Below are 12,056 nucleotides of genomic sequence, written 5' to 3' on the forward strand. Positions count from 1 at the left end.
CAAGTATCACAAGAGAACAATTTGTCAGCTTATGTGGTTTTACAACCTGATAAAACTATATTCTATTAGATCATGTCATTATATAGTCAACATATTCAAACATATTTCAATATTCCAACAAATCCAAGTTTCAAGTAGAGGTCCTGCTTCTCATCTTAAGCAAAATCGCAGTTTTTAAGAAGCAAAGTTTCCCATTGTTAGTTATTAAAAAACTTCCACCAATGGGATCCAGTTCATCAGATCCCTATTTAAAAAGGAATCCCTTACTTTTGGCCCAAAAGATAGCTGTTCTACCTTAATGGGCCATCTCCATCGGTATTTTACGACAGAAAAAAACTTGCAAGGCAAACACTGTTTGAAGCCCAGGATTCTTCTGAAGAATGCAATCATTTAGCGGCTCCCCCAAGTGGAAGCTTCTTGGTTTATGTTCCGTAGACTCTGGCTAGCTTCTCAGATTCCTACTCAACAAAGACAACAGTGCGCTACATATAATTTTAAACTGCAAAGGGACAATTTCTGGTGCTATTGAACTAACTAAAATAAAATACCATTTTACTCCAGAAGAACTTAATTGTTAAGAGCAAAAATTCTATCCAGGTGATGTTCAGTCAAACTATGGCTATATTCAGAATATAGAACAGTACAGCACAGGAAAGGTCCTTTGACCTACGATGTCTGTGGCAACCATGAAGCCATTATAAACCAATTGCGGCAGCCTGCACATAGTTCATATCCCTCTAATCCCTGCCTGCTTATGTGTCTGCCTAGGCGCCTCTTAAGCATTGCTATTGTATCTGCTTCTACCATTTACCTTGGCAGCATATTCCAGGCATCAAATATCCTCTGTGCTAAGTAAAAATCTTGCTCCTCACATCTCCTTTAGATATTCTCTTTTACCTTAAGCAATTCCCCTTTAGCATTTGACATTTCCATCTTTGAACAATAACTCCAACTATTTACCCTATCCATGCCTCAAATTTTCTATACTTCTATCAGCCTCTGACATAGAACATAGAAAAGTACAGCACAGAACAGGCCCTTCGGCCCACCATTTTGTCTAGAGGATTATTCCTAATCTAAAATAAAATAACCTAACCCACGCATCCCTCAATTCACTGCTGTCCATGTGCATGTCCAGCAGTCACTTAAATGTCCCTAATGACTCTGCTTCCACCACCACCGCTGGCATTGCATTCACAACTGTCTGCGTAAAAAAAAACCTACCTCTGATGTCTCCGCGATACCTTCCTCCTAATATCTTAAAACTATGACCCCTCGTGCCAATCAATCCTGCCCTGGGGAAAAGTCTCTGGCTATTGACTCTATCCATGCCTCTCATTATCTTGTTTACCTCAATGAGGTCATCTCTTTTTCCTTCTCTCCAGAGAGAAATGTCGAAGCTTAGTCAACCTCTCTTCGGAAGACAAGCCCTCCAGTCCAGGCAGCAGCCTGGTAAACCTTGTTTGCACCCTCCAAAGCCTCTATTTTTCCTATAATAGGGTGACCAGAACTGGACACAATATTCCAAGTATGATCTCACCAGGGTCTTGTAGAACTGCAGGAAAACCTCGCAGCTCTTAAACTCTACCCCCCTGTTAAATGAAAGCCAAAACATGCTTTAACAACCCTACCCACTTGGGTGGCAACTTTGAGGAATCAAGCACTTTAACACCAAGATCCCTTCGTTCCACCACACTGCCAAGAATCTTGTCTTTAATCATATTCTAGTGAAAACAATCCAAACAAATTTGTCCAGTCTCTCCATATTGCTAATACATACCAATCTGGCAGACCTCTTTTTCAACCTGTCTAAAGTCTCCACATCCTTTCTGTATTATGATAACCAGAACTGCACAAAATACACCAAATGTCAATTTGAGTTTGGTCCTGTTCTCACTCCTCCAGGTACCATCACTTCAAGCTCTTCTGGAAACTAAACACCAAACACTGACATAGCTAAAATTCATTAGAAATAGTTGCTGGTAGTATTTTGTTTTGCAGCAATTAATCATTGCTTACACTTGTATGTTCTAATATCAGAAAGCAAGATACACTATTTTAAACTGGGTTTATACATAGCTTTTCTGACATCTAAAACCTAAAATAAAAATGGCTGAAACTCAGGAATGAAAACTCATAGGCTACAGCAGAAACTCAAGTGACTGGCGATATGTACTTACTGGAAGGGGGTCTTAGTATAAACATCTTGTCTTAACTTGTGAAAGAGATTAATCTTCTGCTGAAAGATAGATAAAACAAATAGACAGTCACATTAGGAATTAACCAACTAACAACATTTCAATCTACATTTGGAAAATAATAAATTGGACAAGCAAGGATTAAATTTTTTTTAAATCTGAAAATTGAACAATATATACTTGCGGTTCAGATTGGAGCGTTTGTTCAATTCAGGCATGAATTGTTACTTTCAGGCATGTAAAGTGTACCTGTTGTGGCATAATGGTGTCCAAATAATCAATACCTTTAGACTTATTTTACATTTTTAGGAATATGCAAGGAATGGAGGGATAAGGACCAAGGGCAGTCAGAAGGGATTAGTTTAATTTGGCATCATGTTAGGCACAACTCCATGGGTCAAAGGCTCTATTCTTGTGTTGTATGGTTCTATGCTCTGTTCTGTAACTCCAATCAAACGCATTGAACTTCACTGCTCCAAAGCAGCTGCACGTGGTGTGTGAAAGAAAATGGAGATAGAGAAAAATATGAACAATTTTTCAAAGCATGCTGAAATAACAATGTGCAATCCATGCACCAAGAGCTTTTATTTTCACAATAACTTCTGATATAGCCCTTTATCAGATACCTTCTAGAAACCTAAGTACACTACATCTATCAGTCCCTCTTTAATCACACATTCAAAGAATTCTAACATTGTTCAAACATAATTTTCTATTGATTCTACCAGACTACCTTGAACTTATCCAAGTGCTTTGGCTCCAGAACTTTCAATTAAGAAATAGTTTTAACTCCTTTAACATCCCATATAGGCTGCCTTTGTTTACCGATATGTTAGTTAAAATTTCTCATTAACATCGAACCATTCTGACAAGCTCCCATTACTACTTCCTTTACCCTCAACCCTACTGTGCAATTATTTTTGTGGCCTGTACATTTCCACAAATGATGCTTGCTTTAATCCTCTTTCCAAACCATTTTTTTATTCTGTTTTCAGAACTCAGGTCCTCTCTCTCTCTATTGTGCTAACTCCATCATTAGCGAACAGTAACACCTCTACTTTATCCTATCTTTTCTGAATAGGTCCTATACCCTTTAATATTCAGGTACCAATCCATGTCATCCTGCAACCATGGTTCTCAGGTCTTAATTATTAATTCCGATTTGCACTCAGCATTTGAAACAAAACAAATGAACTATCTGCATTCAGATGTAGTCCATAGTATTATCATTTTATTCTTTTTGTAATCTTAGTGTCTTAATAGGTGATCTCCTCTTCCTTTCCATGATGTTCATAATGTTATTAATAAAAGTTTCTACCTTATGTTGTCTGCACTCTTGAACTTGAGATCTTTGAAAATGTTCTCTTTTGCCCTAAAATTTAGAAAACCTCTCAATTTCCCTATTTATAATGCTCACGAGAACACTGCAGAGGTGGAGACCACCAAGTGGTACATAAAACCTTTACCAGTATTGGCGTCAGATGAAGGGCTTTTGCCCGAAACATCGATTTCGAAGCTACTTGGATGCTGCCTGAACTGCTGTGCTCTTCCAGCATCACTAATCCAGAATCTGGTTTCCAGCATCTGTAGTCATTGTTTTTACCACCATAAACCAAACCCACTTCTCCCACACTAGTCTTTGAGACAAGTATTCATCTTGAATCTGATTTTTCCTGTCCCAATTTCCAAACAGTTAAGGTAATAAGGGTGGTATGGTGACTCAGTGATTAGCACTACTGCCTCACAACACTAGAGTCCCAGGTTTGATTCTAGTCTTGGGCGATTGCGTGTGGAGTTTGCACATTCTCCCAGCATCTGTGTGGCTTTCCTCCAGGTGCTTTGGTTTCCTCCCACAATCCAAAGATGTGCGGGTCAGGTGGATTAGCCATGCTAAATTGTCTAAGGTGCATTAGTCAGAGGGAAATGGGTCTGGGTGGGTCACTTTTCAGAGGGTCGGTGTGGAATGGCTGGGCCGAAGGGCCTGTTTCCCCACTGTAGGGAATCTAATCTAATCTAGAGATACTTGCTTGGAGGCTGGTTTCGTAAATTTGGTTGGTAGTTTGTCAGACTGACCATGCAAAATCTTCTCTATTGTGTCCATCTTTTGCAGAGTATATTTATTCAAGAAATATCCGAAAAAAGATGGAAGATTTAACCTATTTTGACAGCTTTTTAACAAGTGCCATGATGATTGGTCAATTGATTGGAATCAAGTGTCTTTAAAGAAAACAGCCAAAGTTTTTAAAGAAGTGAAAGTTAGGGTTCACAGCCTTAACTACAGGAAAACTAACTTTGAACGGCCTAGGGGGCTTCTGTACTAACTGCCTAAGACAAGTAGATAGGATGGTCCCAATGGCAGATTTGCTGGCTGAGAGGTTTTGTGAGGATTGCTTACTGTCTTGATTAAAAATAAAACTCAGGATGAACTTGATGATTCGTTCAATTTAAATGCTGTATAATTAGAAAGGGTTAAGAGAATGGGAGATGCAGATCAGGGGAAAGTGTTGAACATCTTAAATTGCTGCATTGGTAGTAGCATCAATTCTAGAAACTCATGAGGATTTGTGCAGTAAGTATTTTGTTTAAAATGTCTGTTTTCAGTTTGTTTGTGCTGTCTCGTTGTAAATAATAAAATTGGATTTAATTTTTATGCTTAAACCAAAAAAATTGAGGAAATATGAAAGCTTGATTTGAAATCATACATGGAGGAAATTCCCCAGCAGGATCAGGGTTCAGAAGGCAAGTCCCACACAGTGCTTTTAAAATGGCATCCCAACTACCCCCCCCTTCCCCCCCCCCCCCCTCCAATTTGAGGAATTACTGCCACATTGTGGTTCAGAGGCCATCACATTATCTAAAATTACAAAGAGATCTTGGATAATCTGATTTGTTATGGATCAGACTGCCGTCAATGTATTTTAAGTAACCTAGAACCTAACCTTTTCTTATTTTGAAAAGGTAGCTGTGAAGTGCTGTGTTCTAGCTGAAATGCAACTCAAAATTCTCAAAGTTAAGCAAAACAAAATTATTTAAACACTAGTTAAAATACAAACAAAAAAGAAAGGAAAATTTAGAATAACTTATCGGTAAACTTAACCAAATAATAGATATAGTACCTATAACTAATTAACTTCTCCAATAAAGCAATATCCCATAAACACACCCCTTGGCAAAAAGGCAAATTCAGACACATTCTCACATGCAGTTCTCCAATCCAGGAAGAGAAAACATCAAGAGAAAACTCAAAGTAGCAGCTAAGTGACATTCACTGCAGTTCCCAACTCAGATTCCAATGGCTTCTACTTAAAACTAAACCAAAAACTAAAATTAAAATAGAAAGCCTGGTCCGAGAGCTGGCCACACCCAGACTGCTTCCATTGTTCTGACTTTAAAAAAACCCAAGGTCTCTCAAATTGTTTGCTTTCTTAGAGATATCTTGTCACCACTGTCTTACAACCTCTCAAAAAAAAAGACATTAACCTCAAATTGGATGATTTATTTTACCGAAAAGCAAGGGCAGTACTTATAGAATTAAAAAGTATGGCTTTAGATAGTGTTGTAGAACAGAAGGTCAAAAATCAAACAAACAACACCAGATTATCAAACACACCAGTTTATTTGAAATCGAAAGCTTTCGGAGCTCAGCTCCTTCAGGCATGCGATCATAAAGGGTATAAGACACGGGCTTATACCTCTATGATACAATGCCGGAGGAAGGAGCTGAGCTCTGAAAGCTTGCAATTTCAAATAAATCTGTTTGACTAAAATCTGTTGCTATTTTGATTTGACTTGGTCCACCCCAGTCCAACTCCAGCATCTCCACATCGTAGAACAGACAGACCTAAGGGTTCAGGTTCATAATTCTTTGAAGTTTGCATCACATATAGATATGGTCATTAAGGTGGTGTTTAACATGCTTGCCTTCATTGCTCAGTCCTTTGAGTACAGGAGTTGAGACATTATATTGAGTTTGTACAAAGTGTTGGTGAGACATCTTCTGGAAAACTGTCCAATTGTGGTCACCCTGTCATAGGAAGGATATTACGAAGATTGACAGGGTTCAAAAGAGATTTACCAGGATGTTGCCAGGGATGGAAGGTTTGACTTTTAAGGAGAGGCTGGATAGGATGAAACATTTTCATTGGAGTGTAGGTGGTGGACGTGGTGACCTCATGGGACATGTATAAAACCATGTGCTGTTTCCCTAAGGTGGGGGATTTCAAGACAAGGGGCATATTTTAATGGTGAGAGGAGAAAGATTTAGAAAACACATGAGGGGCAATTTGTTTCTCCAAAACAGTGTGGTTTGAACTTCCTGAGGAAGAAGTGGTGGATATGGGTAGAGTTACAACATTTGAATAAGTACATGAATAAGAAACATTTGGAGGGATATGGGCTAGGCACAGGCAGGTGGGACTAGTTTAGTTTGGTCAGCATGGACTGGTTGGATTGAAGGGTCTATTTTTGCATTACAAGTCTATGACTGGGATTCTAATATTTTTTGGACTTAGATTTCTGTTTTATAGACCCAGGATCAATAAAACAAATCTCAGTAGTTACAGCTCTAATGAAATTCTTTGCTTAGTTGAAATTCTTGAAAGCCTGAGAGTTTCCAGTACCAGTATTTGTCTAACTTGTAAATCCTAAAGAGGTGGACCAAGACTACTTCCCAAAGATTCAAAACCAAGTTGACTGCAATCGGAACTGTTCATCTAGCATCAAATCTACAACTGTCAGCCATTTGGCTTTGTTAACAGAAATTTCAGTGGGCATGAGAAGTCATTTCATTCATGTTTTTATAAACAAATGCAGAGACTTTTATTTTTGTGTTAAGTGTGTATCTGTGCGTACGGAACTAAGATAATATGATTTTAATTGATGAGTTTATAATTAATGAACTCTAAACTCATCTCTTTAAGATGCCTGGTGATCATTTTTCATTTTGGTTAGTAATAAGTATAGCAACATCTGCCCATTTTGGTCATTAAACATATAAATATGAATAATGACTGGAGGAATACTGGGGCCCCATTATCAGCAACTTCTTCTGTAATGATCATAATATACCTTGAACGTAGTCAATCTAAGATTGGATTTGGAGTAATATCAACTTTTTTAAAAAAAAATCCTGAAGGGTCCTGCCCAAAACAAACTCTCCTGCCCTTCTGTTGCTACTTAACCTGCTGTGCTTTCTCCAGCTCCACATTTTACCAACTGACTTTCCAGCATCTGCAGTCCTCACTATCTCCAAGTTTAAAAAAAAAGGGCAGCTAATAGCTATAAAATAAAACAGCATGAGAAGTAACTAAAGTTTTCCTGCAGTGGAAAGAAATACCTTTGACTGGTATATAAGATTTAAAAAGGCTAAGCTAATAGAATTGGTAGAGGTTTTAAAAATAATGGTTCCTGCAAAAGCTAGAATTGTAGACATGCTCACGTCAGAAGCACATATACTAAAACTGGAATGATACAAGATTAGCACGGCCCCACGCAAGGATGACATACAAATTCATGTAATGTTCCATGTTTTTGGGACTTATGTGGCCCAGTAATAGCATCTCTAATCCTGTGCCAGGAGGCCCAGGTTCAAATCCCACCTTCTCCAAATATGTGCAATAGCATCTTTGAACTGGTTGATTAGAAAAATAGATTAAATTTTAAAAAATGCATATGATCAAAGCTTGAGCCCAGCATTTGTGATTGCATCTCTTACAAAGGATCAAATGGTAAGTTATCTAAGTTTAAGAATCCAACTGGAGCTAGAAAACGCAATTGAAATTTAAAAGGTGAATGAATTTGCAAATTAAATTTTAAAAAAACACTGGCATTGGAAAAGAAAATGGGGCTGAGGAGGCTGTACCAGAATTTCAGGAGACTAAAATATTACTGAATTAAGAAGTTGGAGTTTAAAAAAAACACTTTAGAAACAGAGGATAGTTCTGATTTTTTTTTGAAAGGTTTGTAGCTCAGGTTGAGGTTTAGGGTGTAGATTTGCTCGCTGAGCTGTAGGTTTGATATCCAGACGTTTCAATACCTGGCTGGGTAACATCATCAGTGGCGACCTCCAAGTGAAGCAAAGCTGTTGTCTCCTGCTTTCTATTTATGTTTGTCCTGGATGGGATTCCTGGGGTTTGTGGTGATGCCATTTCCTGTTCGTTTTTTGAAGGGTCGATAGGTGGTATTTAGATCTGTGTTTGCTTATGGTGTTGTGGTTGGAGTGCCAGGCCTCTAGGAATTCTCTGGCATTACTTTGCTTAGCCTGTCCCAGGATAGATGTGTTGTCCCAGTCGAAATGGTGGTTTCTTTTCATCCGTGTGTAGGACCACGAAGGAGAGAGGGTCGTGTCTTTTTATGGCTAGCTGGTGTTCGTGATTCCTGGTGGTTAACTTCTGATCTATAAAATGCACCCCCAACTCAAAACCCAAGGAAGTAGGTGCTTAAAATGCCCGGTGGCGGGGGGAGGCTTTTTTTTTTAAAGTGGCAGAACAAATGCTGAACAAAAACTGAGCACTTTTTATACGAGGTGGGTTAACAGAGACAGCATGAGGTTTACACATGATGGAGGAGGTTCCATGAGATTACAATAGTTAAAAAAAGGCTATTCTAGGTGCAGACAAATTAGTTCCGTACATAAACAGGTGAAAGTTTAGAAACAAAGAAACACCTCTCTCAGAATCAGTCCCAGTATCCCAGAAATCTGAAACTGTTGCCCCCTCCACCCATCATCTCTGCAGCCACATATTCATCTGATCCATTCTACTATTTCTCCTCTGTCCATCAGAAGCATGTATTAATCAAAGATAGTGATCTAAAAATTGAGGACCTACGCTTTAATCCCAATATTCTGCCTTTAGAACTGCATCCCTTTTTACCTCTGTCGTTGGTACTAATGTGTACTGTGGCCACTGGATGTTCACCCTCCCATTTCAAAGTGTCCTGCAGACACTTTAGATTAGATTCCCTACAGTGTGGAGGCAGGCCCTTTTGGCCCAATAAGTCCACACCACTCCAAAGACTACCCACGCAGACCCATTTTCATCCGACTACTGCACCTAACACTATGGGAAATTTAGCATGGCCAAGTCACCTGACCTGCGCATCTTTGGATTGTGGGAGGAAACCAGAGGAATGCCTAACCTTGGAGACATTAAAATAGAGTTCAATATCCCAAAATTCAGACTTATTTCTTTCACAGTTTACACTCGTAAGATTTCCGATGACGAGCACCCCTTATACCTGTAACTGTTGGCTGGACCGGATGACAAAATGCTGAAAATTGTTGCTGGAAAAGCGCAGGTCAGGCAGCATCCAAGGAGCAGAAGAATCGACATTTCAGGCATGAGCCCTTCAGGAATGTCCTGAAGAAGCGCTCATGCCTGAAATGTCGATTCTCCTGCTCCTTGGATGCTGCCTGACCTGCTGCACTTTTCCGGCAACACATTTTCAGCTCTGATCTGCAGTCCTCACTTTCTCCCGGATGACAAAATGCTAAGCCTTCTCACAAAGAGAATGAGACAGGAGAAGTAAATATAAGTAGGAATATTTGAGTGGTTCCTGCTGTTTTGGTTGTAATGTGTAAACCCATGCAAATAGTCACCAGAGGCTGGAATTGAACCTGGGTCCCTGGCGCTGTGAAGCAGCAGTGCTAACCACTGAGCCACCATGCTGCCCAATATACCTCCTTGATCCTAGTACCAGCAAGCATCATGCCAGGCCACAGGAATGTCTGCCTGCTCCCCAATGATTGAATCTTCTAAAATTCCTACACACTTCTCTCCCAGGCGTCAGAGCAAACCATGGTGCAGCAAATTTGGGTTCTTATTTTCCTCAGAAGCCATTGCTCCCAACAGTATTCAAAGCTAAAATATGACCTGGCAGTTATATAATGCTTCTGAACTGGTAATGCAAAATAATTTTAGCTTTGGATACTGCAGGGAAGAATCCTTTAAGGAAAGTAGCAAGAACCAAATTCACTGCACCATGGTTTGCTCTGCTGCACGGGAGAGGAGAAATATCTGTGAGAGAGTAGTTGCAGATTTCTGGGATGTTGGAATTGGTTCTGGGCAAGTTGGGTGATTGCACTTGGCCAAAACTGGAACTGGTGTCCTAAGGGAATAGTGTAGTTGGGAGGATATAAACTAAAATGGCAGGCAAATGGGAGGTAGAAGAAAAGGGAAAGAAAACAACAGATAGAATGGGAAGTCCAAACAAGTCCACATGGCAAAATAATGTGAATGGGACTAAATGATAAACAGTCAAGCCCTAAGGCCTTGTGTGGGGTATTTGCAATAACAATGAATTAGTTCACAAATATATACAAATAGGTCTGACAAGTTTGAGTGTCGAGAGGTGGCTGAAGGGTGACCAGGGACAGGAACCAAATATCCAGCTGTATTCAGTGTTTAAGGAGACAAAAAGGAAAAAAAGGGGTTGGGGTAGCATTGCTGGTCGAAGATGACAGTCATGCAGTGGTTAGGAAGGATGTTCACTCTGGCAAAATGGAATCTGTGTGGGTACAGCACAGAAACACCAAAGGGTAAAAAGCAAAAATGGGGGTTGTATATATGTATACCTCAAAATGTAGCAGCAATGTTGAAGGTGGCATTAATTGGAAATTTAGACACACTAGCAATAAGGATATACTGTAATTATGGACAGCTTCAATCTGCATATAGATTGGGCATATCAAATCAGTAATAATTCCATAAGAGGAGGAATTCCTGGAGTGTGTGCACGATGGTTTGCTGCATTAATATATTCAGGAACCAATGAGAGAACAGGTAGGCTATCCTAGACTGGGCGTTGTGCAATGAGGACAGGATATTTAGCAATCAAGTTGTGCAAGGCCTCTTGGGGAAACAGTGACCATAATATGAAAGAATTCTCCATCAGATGGGGAGTGATGTAGTGAATAAATTTAAAAAAGGAAACTACAATGGTCTGAAGCATAAGCTGGCTATGAAAGTTGGAGAACACTGCTTGTTAATTGTTCATTCTTGTCTGGCATGAAAATAAAACAGGAAGGGTGCCACTACCATGGCTGACAAGAGAAATTAGGAATAGCATTAGATCCAAGGGAGGGACATACAAAGCAGCAGAAAGACCTAAGGTATGGCCAAAGTTTAGGTTTTAGCAAATGGGGCCAAAGCGATTATCAGGGGGAAAAGAGAATACAAGGGGAAGCTTGAGGGAACATACAAACTGATATGTAAAGAAGGTTTTACAATGCAGACAGGAAAAGTTTAGTGGTGAAGGCTAATGCCAGAAAATCAGTAAAAGGGAAATTACAATGGGGAACAAAGACGACAGATCAATTAAATAAATCCTCTGTGAAGACAGAACAAAACTAGGATACAATGTTATAGTGATAGGGATAGGGTCAAGTGATAGGGAGGGATGGAAAGAAATCAGTATTAGTAGGAAAATTATGTTGGGGAAATTAATGCTAGGACACAAATCCCCATGTCTGATAAACTACGTCCCAGGGTGCTTAAGGAAGTGGCCAAGAAATAGTGGATGCTTTGGTTATCTTTCAAAGATTCTGTTGATGCTGGATCAACTTCTATGGATTAGAGGATAGCTAATGCAATCCCAATATCTTAAAAAAAAGGTAGTGGGAAAAAAGGAAATTGTAGACTGGCTAGCCTGTCGTCAGTAGAAAATAAGAGAGTCCATTATAAAAGACCAAACTGCAAAGTACTTGGATAATGGTGACAGGATCGGACAGTTAATATTGATTTAATAAAGAGAAATCGTGCTTGACAAATCTACTGGAAATTTTGGATGCAAGTAACAGAAGGGAGCCAATGGATGTAGTTTACTTGGGCTTTCAGAAGGCTTTGATAATGGTCCCAAACA

The 12,056-nt window shown here is 39.4% G+C and overlaps 1 protein-coding gene and 1 non-coding gene across 5 annotated transcripts in view; one reads left to right on the forward strand and one right to left on the reverse strand.

Moving 5' to 3' along the window:
* The window catches only part of tmem269 (transmembrane protein 269), an 84,110-nt gene that overhangs the window by 61,559 nt on the left and 10,495 nt on the right, over window positions 1-12,056 (reverse strand). For 2 of the 4 annotated variants that reach the window (XM_072586815.1, XM_072586817.1), the window contains exon 2: window positions 2,181-2,236. In XM_072586815.1, the coding sequence (XP_072442916.1) occupies window positions 2,181-2,205 (25 nt within the window). In that variant the 5' untranslated portion in view covers window positions 2,206-2,236. Of the gene's footprint in view, window positions 1-2,180; window positions 2,240-12,056 lie in introns of all 4 variants that reach the window. The other 2 variants (XM_072586814.1, XM_072586818.1) reach the window with 1 other exon arrangement.
* Window positions 7,628-7,729, forward strand: LOC140487268 (U6 spliceosomal RNA). The gene has a single exon (XR_011962844.1). It is a non-coding gene; the product is annotated as a U6 spliceosomal RNA (small nuclear RNA).

The sequence above is a fragment of the Chiloscyllium punctatum genome, chromosome 16 (assembly GCF_047496795.1).
Source record: "Chiloscyllium punctatum isolate Juve2018m chromosome 16, sChiPun1.3, whole genome shotgun sequence".
In the NCBI taxonomy this organism is placed as follows: domain Eukaryota; kingdom Metazoa; phylum Chordata; class Chondrichthyes; order Orectolobiformes; family Hemiscylliidae; genus Chiloscyllium; species Chiloscyllium punctatum.